The sequence below is a fragment of the Dromaius novaehollandiae genome, chromosome 2, assembly GCF_036370855.1.
Source record: "Dromaius novaehollandiae isolate bDroNov1 chromosome 2, bDroNov1.hap1, whole genome shotgun sequence".
Classification (NCBI taxonomy): Eukaryota; Metazoa; Chordata; class Aves; order Casuariiformes; family Dromaiidae; genus Dromaius; species Dromaius novaehollandiae.
Window position 1 is genome coordinate 62,083,344 of NC_088099.1, and position 15,149 is coordinate 62,098,492.

General features: G+C 44.9%; 1 protein-coding gene across 4 annotated transcripts in view; it reads left to right on the forward strand.

Annotated features, from left to right (window-relative positions):
* Positions 1-4,215: 4,215 nt before the first annotated feature.
* The window catches only part of ADCY1 (adenylate cyclase 1), a 166,033-nt gene continuing 155,099 nt past the window's right edge, over positions 4,216-15,149 (forward strand). Inside the window, exon 1 of one of the 4 annotated variants that reach the window (XR_010387701.1) lies at positions 4,216-5,068. Coding sequence is in view for 3 of the 4 variants with exons in the window: in XM_064506652.1 (XP_064362722.1) it covers positions 4,400-5,068 (669 nt within the window). In the remaining variant the exon portion in view is untranslated. The remainder of the gene's footprint in view (positions 5,069-15,149) is intronic. The other 3 variants (XM_064506652.1, XM_064506650.1, XM_064506651.1) reach the window with 3 other exon arrangements.

A 15,149-nucleotide genomic window follows, 5' to 3' on the forward strand; every position in this document is an offset into this window, starting at 1 on the left:
TTAGTACTACAACCTAATTTATCTTTGAAGGACTCAAGTCTGTTCTGGGTGTGAAACTTAAACCAAGAAGACATTTTGGAGTATTCTGTTGAGGTTAAATAGTAATGTTTCCTAACAGCTGAACTTGTAGGTGCTGTAAGGTTTTCACTTGTTGCTGGTGAAAGTTTGTTTCAGCTCTGTGGTACAAACTCTCTACGTAGGTAAATTCAAACTTGCAGGTAAAAGTTGTTTAACTGTGGAAGTGGTATGTAACAGATATCTGTTTCACTTGTTCTTCATCAGAATACATGCAACATAAATCAAACTTTACAGTTAATTTTAAAGAATGGTTAGCATGATGCTTTTGAGATGTATTCAAACAATATTTCAGTAGCCTTACTGGAATCCAGTCTATATTTCTTGAAATATGAATGTGAATGAATGGAGTTCCCGTACTGATCCAAACAAAATGTGTGCGTGATATAGAAGGAAGAACTCTCCCCTTTTCCAGGCTTTGGCTCTCCTTAAAAACTAAAGCAGTAATTAATATATTTCAAAGAGCCAGGAGAGGGGGAAAACAGATGAATCTTTAAATTTAAGACAGACCATTCCTACCATTTTCAGGAAGACCTCTTTGTCCTGCCCATGTTACTGCTTTCGTCTTACCAGAGGGTCACACGCACCTCTCTATTTCTGTGGTGGCATTAACAAGCTGCGCCTGCTAGAATGAGTCTGCAGAAGTTTCTCAGTAGCTTTATGTGGAGTCCTTACTCTTGCTGTCAGAGAGGATGAGGAGGAGAAAGATTTGTATCCTTGTCTTGGATGACAGAGCATGGCGTTCTGTTTCAAGTAGGCAATACTAACTGTGAATAAAAGGTGAAGATCTTTGAGATCCTTACTCAGGCAAAAGTGAACCCAAGGCAAAAATTCTATTGTTGACAAACTTGGAAAATATGTGAATGAATCTGAAAAGCTCTAGTTTTACTGAAAATATTCCTTCCAAAGATGATCTCCAGCAAATGCATCAGGCAGCGAGTGTTTGAAACTGTTGGAGGTGAGGAAGAGATACAGAAAGCAGGTAATGAAGCTAGGTACATAAAATAGATTAGACAATGAAGACTAAATGATTATCACATGGATAATCTATAGGCAAAAGGTAACTAAGAGTAGAGATTCTGAAACTCTGAATTGTGACACTAATTCAGGACTGCTTCCAAGGTTCAGTAAAATGTAGAAAGCTATGTATCATGCTCAGTGTAACCTAGATCCATATACTGCCCAACTCTCCATAAAGAAATATTTTCCACTTCCGGTGACTCAAAGAACCATGTCCGCTCGCCTCTTAGGAAAAGGCTGAAAAAACAGATTTTGCAGCACAAAAGGTGATAAAGCTGGGCTCTAATCGCACCTTTCTGCCAGTACTACACTTATTCCCAGAGTGGTCGCTGGTTACATATGCAAGGGCACTCAAGAGGAAGAACTGGCTTGGATCTGGCCAACATCCAAAACTTTGAGGGCATTATATACTGGAAGTGCAGTACAGACCACAAAGAGTTGTTCCTAGTTCACAAAACCCCAACGAGACTGCTGCTATCTGTTTCAGATGAGTTTGGTCAGAAAATCTAGCACTGTGTCAGGTGCATTCCAGCAGTTTTGCAGCTGGTTATTTGCTTTAAGAACATTTCTGTTTCAGAGGCATGTTTTCAGGTTTCTCCTTTGTACTTGTGCTATCAGGCAGTACAAATTGGGCTCTTCACTGTGCAGGCTAAGGCAAGATATTTGCCCTATGATGTGAAACAGTGTATAAAGGATGGAAGAGTTCCATTAATCACTGTGTGGCATTTCCATATTCCTACAGTGTCTGAGGAAGATGAAACTTCAACAGTTCGCTGCTTTCTCTTGACCTGATGAGAATGGAGATGTATGCACCTCATACATATGGACCTTCTCTGCTGCATCGAACCTGGGCATGTAAGAAGCAGGAAAATATTCTAAATCACATGGTGTCTTGTAGAGAATTACTCCCCTTCCATTTTCCCAGCAGCGAGTGGAGAGACAGAAGAAAGAAATGATAACTATTAGCATGACAGCTCTTTCGGAAGATTGTTCCTGGGGCTGGGCAGCTAGGTGCCACCTCTTATACAGTGTAAGTTGTAAAATACTGATTTGTCCCTCAGGATACATGAGCTCAGGAGAAAGCTAAGGACAGGTGAAAATACAGCAGTGTGTATCTGCCTAATATATGTGTGACTGAGGGGAATTTATGCACCAAAATGAACAATGAGATGTATTTTCAGAGCTTTCCAAACACAATGGAAATATTGCAAAGTAGAGGAAGCCTTTTTTGTTACATTTCATTTCATTTCAATTAAACATCTCTTCCTGTCTCTAGCACTTGGGTCAGCAAATCCAAATCCTTTACTTTCTTCCTCAGGGAGTTCGTTTACAGAAAACTAAATTTTAACTCCTTATTTTTACAGTTCTGCACTGCTTGAGGGACTAATTCACAGACTGGGAACCTACTGTGAGTGGTATCTCATGAACACAGAGTAAGTGACAGTCATTGCCTCAAACATGAAATATTTTGAGTCTTACCCTTTTCCTAATGAGGTCTGTGCAAGTTCAAAAGAACAACTGCATACCAAGTCTGGAGGGCTAAAATTAACATAAAATACTAAAATATTAATGTGAAAAGCTATGTTGCTTTAGATCATGTATCAGAGTTTTTATTTAATACTATTTTCCTATACAGAACTGAAATACGATTGTCTTCCATAGCTGTAACAAATTTCAAAGAAGCCCTGCCTGCTGTTGGTCTTAAGGCTCTTCAGCTCAAATCAGGAACCAGAATCTTACTTCTGATTTCAGTAACACAAAAATCAGCAGTTAGATCTTTAACATATCCATGGTAGTAGGATTCTGCTTGGATTTTGGAAAGTATTCCTACAGTACTTCTGAAAAAACAGATGTTATCTACCTCCGTAATTTGTAGAAGTATTCTACCTCTGTTATGCTTTCCTGACTGCGTTCCTTACAAATCCAAAGCCAACCGAAGGAAAGGAGTCCTTCGTCTAGTATTGGTGAGTCTGGGATCGGGCTCATAGTGTCAAACTTAGATGCCGTGCTTACAGGAAATCATATTGCGCCGTATTCTTGGGTGGCAATGTGGCAGTAGTGGTGTGGAGTAGTAGCACTATAGGCAGCACTGAAAGTTTTTTTTTGGAGCAGCGAGCAGGCTCACAACGCGTGTTGTTGATGAGGCACCGAGTGCAATTCTGTGTGGGATGATAATTAACTCCTGTCACAAGAGTGGCTGTCCACAGCCCCTGACTGATTTGTACTCTCAGGCAGGCACAAGCACTGACAGAAACATAGGTTAAAAAAAAAATTCTCTTTCACTGCACTTTTTCCAACTGCTTCACAATCTAGGAGGCAAAACTGGTAAAATCAGCGCGTTTATTGAGGCAGATAGATTTTATTCCTCCAAGGAGTCAGCATTCACCTCTCTCTCTAAATATATATGTATGTGTGTGTATTTATAGATGCGAAGGCGGACCGGGCAGGCGAGGCTGTCGGGCGGCAGCCGGGGCGCGGAGGCCGGCGCTGCGCGGGGCAGAGGTGCGCGGCGCTGTGCGGGGAGCGCCGCCGCGGGGTCCCCGGCCGGGGTCGGTCGCGGCGCCCCGGCGGGGCCGTGTCCGGCCTCCCGAGCGAGCGGCGCGCAGGCGCCCGTCGCTGCCCGGCGCCGGTGCGATGCTCTGGGACGTGCGAAGGGGATCGCCCTGCCTTTCCCTGCCGCCCGCTCGCTCCCGGCCCCTCCGCTGAGCCCAGTCCCCCGGCCGGGTTTCCCTTTTCTATTTCTTTATTTTTCCTTCTTTCCGGGGTCGTTGTACGGGTTTCATTTTATTTTTTCCAGGTGCCCGTTTGCCTCCGCGTAGCTCCCGCGGACGGCAGGATCCGAGGGAGACCCGCCTGTTGCTTCTCGCCCCCTCCCCTCCTCTGCTCTTCCTGCCGCCACTCCCGCTGCCGGCTCTCAGACCTGGGGATGGTGTTTTGGTGTCATTAGGAGATTAACATCCCCGGAGCACCGAGGGGGGGGGGTGGAGGAGGAGGAGGAGGAGGAGGAGGAGGAGGAGGAGGAGGCGAGGGAGGGTGGAAGGGGCGAGCGAGCGAGCAGGCGAGGCAGAAGACGGCCAGGTTGGCACGCTGACACCAGCGCGGCTCTCGCTGCTGCTGCCGCCGTCCCAGCACCGCGGCTCTCGGGCGGCCTCCGCGGGGGGCGTTTGCCCGCGGGCGCGGAGCCGCCGCGGCGGGGGCGGCCGGCGCCCCGGCTCGCAGCCTCCCGCTCTCCTATGAGCAGCGCGGCGGCGGAGCGGCGGCGGCGGCGGGGGACGCCAGGAGGAGCACCGCTTCCCCGGGGTTTATGAATGGCCCTGACATGGAGGAAATACCGTTCCAGAAAGTCAAGACCAAGAGGAAGAAGTGCTGCCACTGCTGCTGCTCCCCGCCGGCCGCCGCGGCGGCGGGAGCGGGCGCCGGGCTGGGGGACCCCCCTCCCTTGCTGCTGCTGGATGCCATCGCCTGCGAGGACGAGTTTGACTGCAAGGAGCTGGAGGCTCTCTTCCAGAGCTACAACCTGAAGCTGGAGCAGACGTCCACCCTCAAGGCGCTGGCCGTCCTCATCGTGCTCACCGCCAGCCTGGCCCTGGTGGAGCTGCTCTCCGGCCCCAGCCTGACCATCTCCAAAGGCTCGCACCCGGTGCACTGCATCATCTTCCTCTCCCTCTTCATCGTCACCAATGTCAAGTACCTGCAGGTCACGCAGCTGCAGCAGATCGTCAAGCTCACCTTGCTCTTCAGCTTCACCTTCTCCTTCCTCTGCTGCCCCTTCTCGCTCGGCGCCTATGGCATGGAGCCCCCCAGCGCCCCCGAGCAGGGCATGTGGCAGCTCATGCTGGTCACCTTCGTCTCCTACTCGCTGCTGCCCGTCCGGACCCTGCTGGCCATCGTCTTCGGGCTGGTGGTGTCCGTCTCCCACCTCATCGTCACCGCCACCTCCGTCAGTGCCAAGCGGCAGCGGCTCTGGAGGACGGTGAGAGCGGGCCGGGCCGGGGCACTGCGGCGGCGGCGGGGGCCGCGGGGCGGTGCGGAGCGGTGCGCGCCCGCGGCGGCGGGTCCGCCCGGAGCTGCGCCGTCCGCCGCACCCCCGGTTGCAGAAAGTTGCAAGGGGGCCGGGGGACCGCCGGGGGGGCTGCGCTTCGCCGCGGGAGGGGAAAGCTGCGAGCAGGGAGGGGGGAGGTGCAGGGGCGTGTGAGGAGCCGCCCAGGCTCCGTGCGAGCCCGGCACGGGCGGTAAGGTGCGTGTGCTGCCATCACTTCGAGCTCATTCACAGCCAACCTTGGACCATCGCGCCCCGGGTCCGGCTTGGGGGAGCGCTGGAGAAAAGATCCGAAATAGGCAGGAAGCCCCATGGGGGAGACCCCCCGCGCTCCCGGCGTGCGAGGTTTTCTCCCGTCAGTGTCCCCAGCTCCCCGCACACGGTACTTTGCATGTCGGTGAACTTCCTCGCAGTTCTTCCCCCCGCTGAATTAATCCGGCAAAACCTCCCTCTGCAGCAAACATCTTTGGAAACGTGCTGCTGCGCTCCCCCCTCCCCCGAGCAGCTATTTATAGCCCTGCGGGGCTTTCTCCGGCTCCCGTGGCCTCATGGGCCGCACTGGCAGGGGAGGAGGATGGGGAGACGTGTGCGTGAGTGTGTGTGTGTGTGTGTGTGTGTGTGTGTGTGTGTGTATGAGTGTGTGTGAAACGCTGGGGCTGGGAGTCTGGGTTTGCTGCTCGCGGCTCCATTATATGGTGCCTCTGAACCGCTGGGGAAGAGAAATCGAAAATGTGTGTGTTCTCCCTTGTATCGCATCGATTACGTTTGCCCTCAGGGGAATTGCACGGGGTCCAGGGTCTAGATTAGTGTTAAATAATAATTTAGTGCATAATTGAAGTACTTAGAACATTACTTCTGCTGAATCCTCTTATTATTCTCCTTGGCCATGAAGGGTTGTGCTGTGATGCTAGGACGTACCCAGCCAGCATGGGCATCAACATTGCCATAAGCAGATGTGCATTTGTACACCTTCATGCCCAGAAGTGTAAATTCCTTCTCCCTCCTTACATGCACACATGGACACACGCAAACATGACATATATGCATATAGCGGAGGTACACAGGGGCAACCAAGACGGTGGGGTTGCTGAGACATACAGGATTATTTTTGGCTTGCTGCTGCTGAGCTGGTGGACAAAATAAATTGTATATTTCAAAGGGGAAGAGAGAGATAAGCTGAGCTTTATGATTTACCCAGATAATCTGATGGTCTATTTTTAAATGTGTGATTTAGAGTTTCCATGAGAGGGAGAGCTGATGAAATGCAAGAGCACTGACAGGAGTCTTCTTCGAAAGCATCCAAAAGGATCCTAAAACCACTGACACGTTTCCCTTGGAGTGGGGCTGCAGAGAGCCCTCTTCCCTGGGGTACTAATTAGTCCTTAGGGAAGTCCAGACTCTCCTGGGTCCCCTCCCATGGAGGCAAATTTTCCGTGATGGTAACTTGCAGCTTGGTGTGGCACCTGCTGTTCTAGACAAACAACATAAAGAAGCTGACAATGATGTCTGCTTGCTAAATTATCTAACCGAGGGCTTGAATGAGAAATATTTTGAAGAGGGGAAAGCTGCTAACTTTTTCCTTTGCACTAGTGTAACTCAGCTATTCAACAGGCAAGAAGCTGGCTTAAAAATGCATAAAAATATTTGACTGGTGGCTGATATAACACATGTAGGTTTCTTCTTCATTACCCTCTCCCCCCAACCAAAGTGATTTCAGTAATTTGTATGCGGTCCCCTGAGCAGTATGCTTTGCTGATAACAGGAGGCAGAAACCAGCTCTGAGTCAAGCAAAATAACTGGTCTGTGAACTTGCACAGCACAGAAATGCACATCGATTTGTCGCACATTTGCAAGTAAAATGTCTTCTGATTTGAAGACTAACCCTGATTATAGAAGGGACCTGTTCTTTACACAGAATTTCTTCTTTTTCCAAACAACGATTTCACAATGTCTAGAAATTTAAAGCTGCGTAGAGGCCACATCATCTGCATTTTATTTGCCCATCTTGAGAGTACCACAGGTCTTTTTGTAAAGGCAAGAATAGATGCCCTCTCTCAGCCTGGACCTGCTTTCCAGCCCCTGGATTTTATCATGACTGTCCCAGTGCGCATAGACACAGCATGCAGGCAGCCTGTCAAGGAGGCAGGACTGCTCTGTGCAGAGCTGCTGTAGCGTGAGTGGCTGTGCTTTTCTCCCCAGCCCCTTGCCCCCCAGCCCCGAACAGAGGGGTTAATTTCAGTCTTTAAGTAGAAGTCTGCTGTACCCAGAAATGCAGAAACACCAGCACCACTAAGATCAATCTTGTGTTAAAGAAGCCTCTGATTTTTGGGTGACGCAGGCTGGGACCCAATTTAAGTTTTATTCGGCCTGAGCTTTAAAAAAATGCAGATCTAATAAATTCCACTAAATTTGAACCAGCGCTACAAGTCATCAGCAAGACTGAGTATTTCATGGTGTTTCAAATTCAACTCACTGAAAACGGACATAGCCAAGTTCAGGGGTTTATTCTGAAGTGGACTTTTGGTGTACGTCTTCCATTCCATGCTATATGAAGAATTGCTGTATCTAGCTCCTTGAATGCCAAAAGTCTCATTGACTTCAACAGTGCTGAATCAGACCTTTAGCGTGCCTCACGGTGTGCTTAAAATTTGCATTCTTATAAATGTACAAACATTTTGGTGTATTAAAATCGATAGATCAGCTCATTGTGGGAAAAGTTTGTTATGAGGTTTACATTGGAAAGCACATTTAATTTGAGTGTGATAGTTTTCTGTCAGTCCAGTGTTGTCTGTGGGTGGTCTGTGGAGATCACAGGCTCACTGCTTCTAGCTCTCTCCACCATTAGAGAGGGTTTGTCTTGTCAGAGTTAAAACATGTCAATGAGGAAAAAGGAGAGGAGGAACGTGACTGCTTGGAGAAGAAGGGAGAGTGGGGAATAACGTGGAAGAACTTGAGCTTTACCTTTCCAGGCAATAGCTGGTTTTTGGAGAAGTGGAAGGTTCCACTCTGCCCATCTTTCCTGCTGACTTCTTAAGTGAAATGTAATAAAGTATAACACATGTATGTAAAACCTAGAATACTAATAATATAGAAAATACTTGCTGGCAACCTTGGCCCCATTTGGAGTAAGTTCATGGCAAGAGGTGTGTTGACTCCACAGCTGTTTTTGCATGTCTTTTTTGACACTGTGATGAAGATGTAAACAGTGTAATGAACAGCATATTAGTCACGTTAGACAGACTCCTCTTCACTTCCTTTTGGAGTCATGGAATAAAATGTTCTTGCCAAACATTGTCTTGGGCAAAAGTGTGAGGAAGTATCCATAGAAGGCAGAAATTACGAAGGAAGCTACTCTAGTCTTTCTTTCCCTGTAGTGTTCAAATACATGCTAGGTGCTTTAGAGCAGTTACAGAAATGCAAAACCCTACCCCAAGGGGCTTAATCTAATTTTTGTTGTGATGCAGTGTGCGGGCGTTAGAGACATTAAGGGCAGCTGGGGTGAGGAAAGTGAAGGCTGCTCACAGAAATTACTCAGTTGTGGCATGCATGCATTTTGATGACTTACTGTTAAATAATTCTTTCTTTTTTATCTGTTTGAATATTTTTGTCTTTTTTTATGCTTTTTACAGAAAATTCATAAGCAAATCTTAAACCTATGAAGTATTGGTACACATCATGTAAATCTTTGTGAAAGAGCAGAGGTTTATTAGCATCCTGTTGACCCAGTTCTTTTGGAAAACCAAACTTGAGTAACAAAGAGCAGAAGAAGCAAAGGTGTTATCATAAATTAGTGAAAAGATATTTTGTTTTCAGCAGAGTTGTTGTATTTTGGCTGCATTTAAAACAAGTTTTCTGCATTTATTATTTATTTATATGATTAGTGCTTTTATTGATTTGAGCAAGTAACAAAATCATAATGGGGAACTGGTAGACTATGAAAAGTGTAACATGAAGAAAGCTGATGGCTTAACAGTTTGTTAAAATAATGTATTCGATACTTACAATTTTATTTTTTAGCTTAACTCTTTCCAGGTCAGTGTGATAGTAAGCTGGTGTAACACAAGGAGTTATTGTTATACTGTTATATAGTTATTTTTCTTCAGCAAGGCTTTCGATACTGCCTCCCATAACATCCTCATAGGTAAGCTCAGGAAGTGTGGGTTAGATGAGTGGACAGTGAGGTGGACTGAGAACTGGCTGAATGGCAGAGCTCAGAGGGTTGTGATCAGTGGCACAGTGTCTAGCTGGAGGCCTGCGGTGTCCCCCAGGGATCAGTACTGTATCCAGTATTGTTCAACTTCTTCATTAATGACCTGGATGAAAGGACAGAGTGCACCCTCTGCAAGTTTGATGATGCTTCAAACCTGCGAGGAGAGGCTGATACCCCAGAGGGCTGTGCTGCCATTCAAAGGGACCTTGACAGGCTGGAGAGTTGAGTGGAGAGGAACCTCGTAAAGTTCAACAAAGGCAAGTGCAGAGTCCTGCACCTGGGGAGGAATAACCCCATGCACCAGTAGAGCCTTGGGCCTGGCCTGCTGGAGAGCAGCTCTGTGGAGAAGGACCTGCAGGTCCTGGTGGACAGCAAGTTAACCGTGAGCCAGCAAAGTGCCCAAGAAGGCCAATGGTATCCTGGGTTGCATTAGGAAGAATATTGCCAGCAGGTCAAGGGAGGTGATCCTTCACCTCTACTCAGCCCTGGTGAGGCTGCATCTGGAGTGCTGTGTCCAGTGTTGGGCTCCCCAGTACAAGAGAGACATGCAGCTACTGGAGAGAATCCAGCGGAGGGCTACAAAGATGATTAGGGGACTGGAGCATCTCTATTATGAGGAAAGGCTGAGAGAGCTGGGCCTGTTCAGCCTGGAGAAGAAAAGACTGGGAGGGGATCTTGTCAATGTGTACAAATATCTTAAGGGAGGGCGTAAAGAGGATGGGGCCAGACTCTTTTCAGTGGTGCCCAGTGATAGGACAAGAGGCAATGGGCACAAACTGAAACACAGGAAAGTCTATCTGAATAGGAGGAAAAACTTCTTTACTCTGAGGGTAACTGAGCACTGGAACAGGTTGCCCAGAGAGTCTGTGGAGTCTCCTTCTCTGGAGATATTAAAAACCTGCCTGGACGTGATCGTGTGCAACATGTTGTAGGTGACCCTGCTTGAGCAGGGGGATTGGGCTAGATGATCTCCAGAGGTCCCTTTCAACCTCAACCGTTCTGTGATTCTGTGATAGTGTTTAAAATGTAGCTAATGAACACATTACTGAAAGAACTGTTAATCTCCACACCTCTGTTTCTCACACAGAAGACAGAGTCTAGCAGCCTAATAAAAGGGTTGCAAATGAAAGACAGCTCAGCTCTCTGTTCCAGTGTCTATTACAGTTTGCCTCAAAACTTAGTTTTTCTGCTCCACACATGAAATACTGCTGAGGGACTGTATTAGTTGATGCTGTATGGTGCTTCTCAAACTTCAATATTTAGAATATCCGTAAGTCTTGCAAATACATCTATACACTAATAATCCAGTTAAATTTACTATTTGCATGTCTTAGTGGCATTCGGGCCACTATTAAAGATTCTCAAGAACCATGTGTAACTGTAGCTTCACATTGACATTTGGCCCACGTTAAAAGATTGGTTAAACTTCCTTTTCTAATGTGTGGAAGGCACCTAGCTAAAAAGGGATTTTAATCTTCATTTGTGACATGAGGGTTTCCAGGGGTTGACCATGGCCCTTTTCCTTAGAAGCTGAAGGACAGGAGTTTCTATGTAGTGTAGAGCGCTCTATCTTTTACCATGTAGAGGTTAATGTGCTTTTGGCTTCCTGAGCCTGCAGACTGCTGACACTGCTGTTGTTTGTGGGTTTCTAAACAATATCAGCATGCTAATGGTCCTGCAGGTTCGAGAAACAAGGAGCCTTTGGGAAACTGTCAAGAATCATGCAGGCTTGGAGAAGTAGTAAATAACAAATAATTTATCAGATAAGTTTAGTTGTTTTTCTCCCACTTAACAGGGTGGGAAAAATGCTGTTTCCCTCCTATGTGTTCCACTGCATTCACAAACTCAGTTTTCAAAGAATTAGATTTTTTTTTTTTTTTTTTTTTTTTTTTTTTTTAGCAATTCTTTGCAATGGTTTGCTGCATAGCCTTTGCATGGACACCAGTGGCTAGTATATTGTTCTTTGTATTGAAGTAAAACCTGTGCGTCCCCATCATGGACCAGATGCCTGTTAACTAGTCCAGTGAACAAATACGTACTGAAAGGACAGACCCTCTCCCAAGTGTTTACAATTTTACAAACACTTGTTTGAACACAATGACTTTAAGAAAAAACAGCTCCTTTAATACCATGTGTCCCACTCCACAGACCTCAGAGGACAAGAAATAGTAAACTAATGGAAGTGAGAAACTCCAAAATTTCACCCATATAGTTTTTTTTTCTTTTCTGTAAATAAATTCATCATGCCTTTTGCTATACCAAGATGATACATATCTTGCTTTGTTGGACTGGAGGTTTCCAGCTATCTAATAGTATTAAGCACCAATTTGTAGCTCTGTTCCTGCTTCCGGAGGGAGATTTATGAACAGAATATAGACAGGTAGAATAGTCAAAAGTTAATACTGAGTGCAATTTATTACTCGGTGCCATTGTTTAGCAAATGAATTCAGAAAGCAAACATAATGCATTTGTGTGTAATTTTATTTCATAATGTATTAAGGAAGAGCTGATCCCAGCAGCATTGTTCAATATACAAAAAATATAAAGCATCTTATCTGTGGTGTTTGGCTTCACAAACACTTTGCATGAGTTTCAGCTTATTTTATTCCTGGAGTTTCTGGATCCTTCCCTAAGATATCAAGCTATTTCTCTCCTATTTATTTTTCTCCTATTAACATCTGCATCTTTTTTTTAAAAAAATCTTTATATTCTTTTTTTTAATTTCCTGCATTGTCAAGGTACTTCTGAGGTGAATTGAAATGATAGTTTATATTATTGTTTAATTCTTTATATGGTTACTGATACTGTATGCTTGGTCATTTAAGTTATCTTTATTATCAGTGTGCTGATCTGTCCATTGGTGTTAAGAATTAATAGTTGAATCAGTTGTAGAAAAAGGTTGTCTTCTGGCAATTAGATTCTGGATTTTGTAAACATATTTCACTGTGATATGACTTTCCTGCACTTCCAAGGTACAAGCACTATGTTTTATGGTCTTGTAAATGCATAGTGCTCAGCAAATCACATAATTTCTTAGCATCTCAGTAGGTTCCTGTTTTATTTCTTATTGAAACAGTCCACAAATATAAGCAATCACAGAATAAAACTGTAAGTGATTTTGAAAGGCTTATCCTTTACTTTTGTTAATCTGTGATTCACTTCACTCTCTCTCTCTCTCTCTCTCTCTCTCTCTCTCTCTCGCTTGCTCACTCTTTCTTTCTCCTTGGCTTCCTCTACCTCCTCTTCCTCTACCATTTTGTACTTTTTCTTTGGAAAAAAAAATCCTAAGGAAACTTGCATTAATTTTATTAATGGTGAAATCTGAATGACTTGTCACACATCTCTAACATATCTCAGTCTTCTTATGCTGAAAATCTTGTATGGGCAAAAAAGGAAACACATCTTACATATAAAGCCAGGAATTATTTTTAGTTTAATCCAAACAGCCAAATCCAAGAATCATTATTAGTGTAGCTCGAACTATTACAGAAAGAGAAAGAATACTTCTGTGCAGAAAAAGCTTCAATGGTAACAGTACAGTTAAAACTGATATACCCACACTCCTTAGTTTCTTCCCCTTTTCCTGATGTTATGCTCACTGTTCCCCTGCTTCTGTGGGTGCTAAGGCTGGTAGTTTCTGGTGGTGGAGGTGGTGTTACGGCGAGTGGTCAGCACCTGGAGCTCCTCGCCAGGAGGAATGTGACGTTCATGTTGATGGTTTCTTCTTCTTCACTTGAGGTATTTTTACATGTTTGCTAACATGCTTTTACATCTCGATGTTTCTTCTTTCTATCATGGAGTCTGCGGCTCCATGTTGCATCCAAATTTACTTTACATGGTGCCTTTTACATATGTTAGATATTCTCTTTGTTACCCCTAAAACCAGTTTTGTCCACCTGCAGGTCTGCATTTCTTTGACTGACCATTGGTGAGTTTTTTCGGAGCCTGTGCCCCACCTCTTATGATCCCATGCCTGTCATCCTCTACACTGCACCATGTCTCCACTTCTCAAGGCCTGTTATCATACCAAGCCTGGATTTCCGTATGCCACAACTTTGTGCTAGGATCATAAAACCATGGTGGTACCATGCAGAAATAAGCAAAAGGGACACAAATTAGCCATAGACACCTGGTGATTTAGAAAAGTTGCTGTTAGGTCTCAACAAAGTAAAACAAAGTTGCAGATGGGTCAAGAAAAGTTCAGAACAGAGCAAGCCTGACAAGCCTCAGAGCAGAGACTCTGCAAACTCACTACCAAGTTTATGACCTATTAGTAGCAATGGCAGTACTGTATTACAGGGCTACACAGTTGCAGTCTTTATTAATAGATGTGTGTTTCAGACTGTCTCCATCTGTCTCAAGATTGCTTTTATTTTGCTGCTAACAAAGTGGGCCAAATGGCGGCCTCATTCCAAAATGGTACAATTTCATAGTCTAGTACCTGGTTAATAGGGAAAAGTTGCACGTAAGCTTAGGAATTAGGGGCTGTAGTTAGTTTCCATACTTACTATATGAAAACTCAGTTTTCATAAGTGTCTGTGCAGCTCCTAACTCAAGGACACCCAGCTGGAGTTTAAAGATGATTTGAGGCTTCTCTTGTGAAAATTATTGAGGGTTAATGTTTTTGTTTTGGAGAGTTTGTTGCATTTTTTATATTTGCTCCTTTCTCTACCTGTGCACCCTGTTCTAGCAGGTTCTGCTCAGTTCAGCAGCAGTGAGGACACCGTCTTAGAATTGTGCCAAGACTTTTGCACAGCAGAAGATTCACTGCTTTCATTAACCCTCCTACTTAATAACTGGCCTCTGAAGATGTGATTTTGCACGTATTCAGTGCTAACTTCATACAAGAAGATATTGAGCTTAAGGAATAATTGTCTTTGTGATCTGTCATGTCTTCTGAAGTCAAACTTTTTTTTTTCCTAACTCATTTTCCCCAGGTATACTGTAGTACTGTGCCCTGCTGCACAGAGCAAGTGTGATACAGCACCTTGCTAGGGTGGGTTTCAGTCTGTTTTCATCTGCTTTAAACACAGCCCTGAATGTCTGCATGTCTATGTTAGATGGTCTTCATTAACTAGACCAAAAGTTTTCTTTCTAGACATTTTCTTAGCTCATCCTGTCAGTTTGGATGCATTGCATTCCCAATGTTAAATGTTGCTGCTGCCATTTCAGAAAGCATCGGTAAAATAATGTCTTCTGCCTATTGCCATTAATTACTGTCTTGTGCTTTCTTAGATTCAAAAGGCCATATGCTTCTGCCTCCGCTACAGGAATAAAGTAGCACAAATCATAAGCAAGTGTGAATGTCATGTGTTGAAGGATGGTGGTGAGCCTGAACAGCATTATTCCTCGTTGTTGTGCCAGATCAGGACAATTGTTCAGAAGCTCTTTATGAGGGTAGAGAAGATCAGCAAAGGGGTAGCATGATTCTATTCTGTGCAGGTCTCATATCTTGATTAATTCATAATATTTTATAAGAAAATTTCATCAAGGACTTAGGAATTTCATGGTTTACAAGTTTTGAACATTTCTGGCAGGAAGAAGTCAGGTAGTGTAACTCCTGGAAGACCCTTGCTGTTGGGAGGAAGATGGGAGAACACAAGTGGAAGAGATTGGTTCAAGTTTTAAGGTTGAGAGCTGTCTCTGGCTTGATATGGTGGATAATGGATAAGAATAGAAAGTAACTCAAATTTCTGAAATATGCAGTTTCCTTCTTTCTTACTTTCTTCCTCCAGACCACTTTTCATGGGAGAGGTTGTCTTTGCTCCAAATTTTTAAGATGCATACCTGGAGAAATATGAGGAA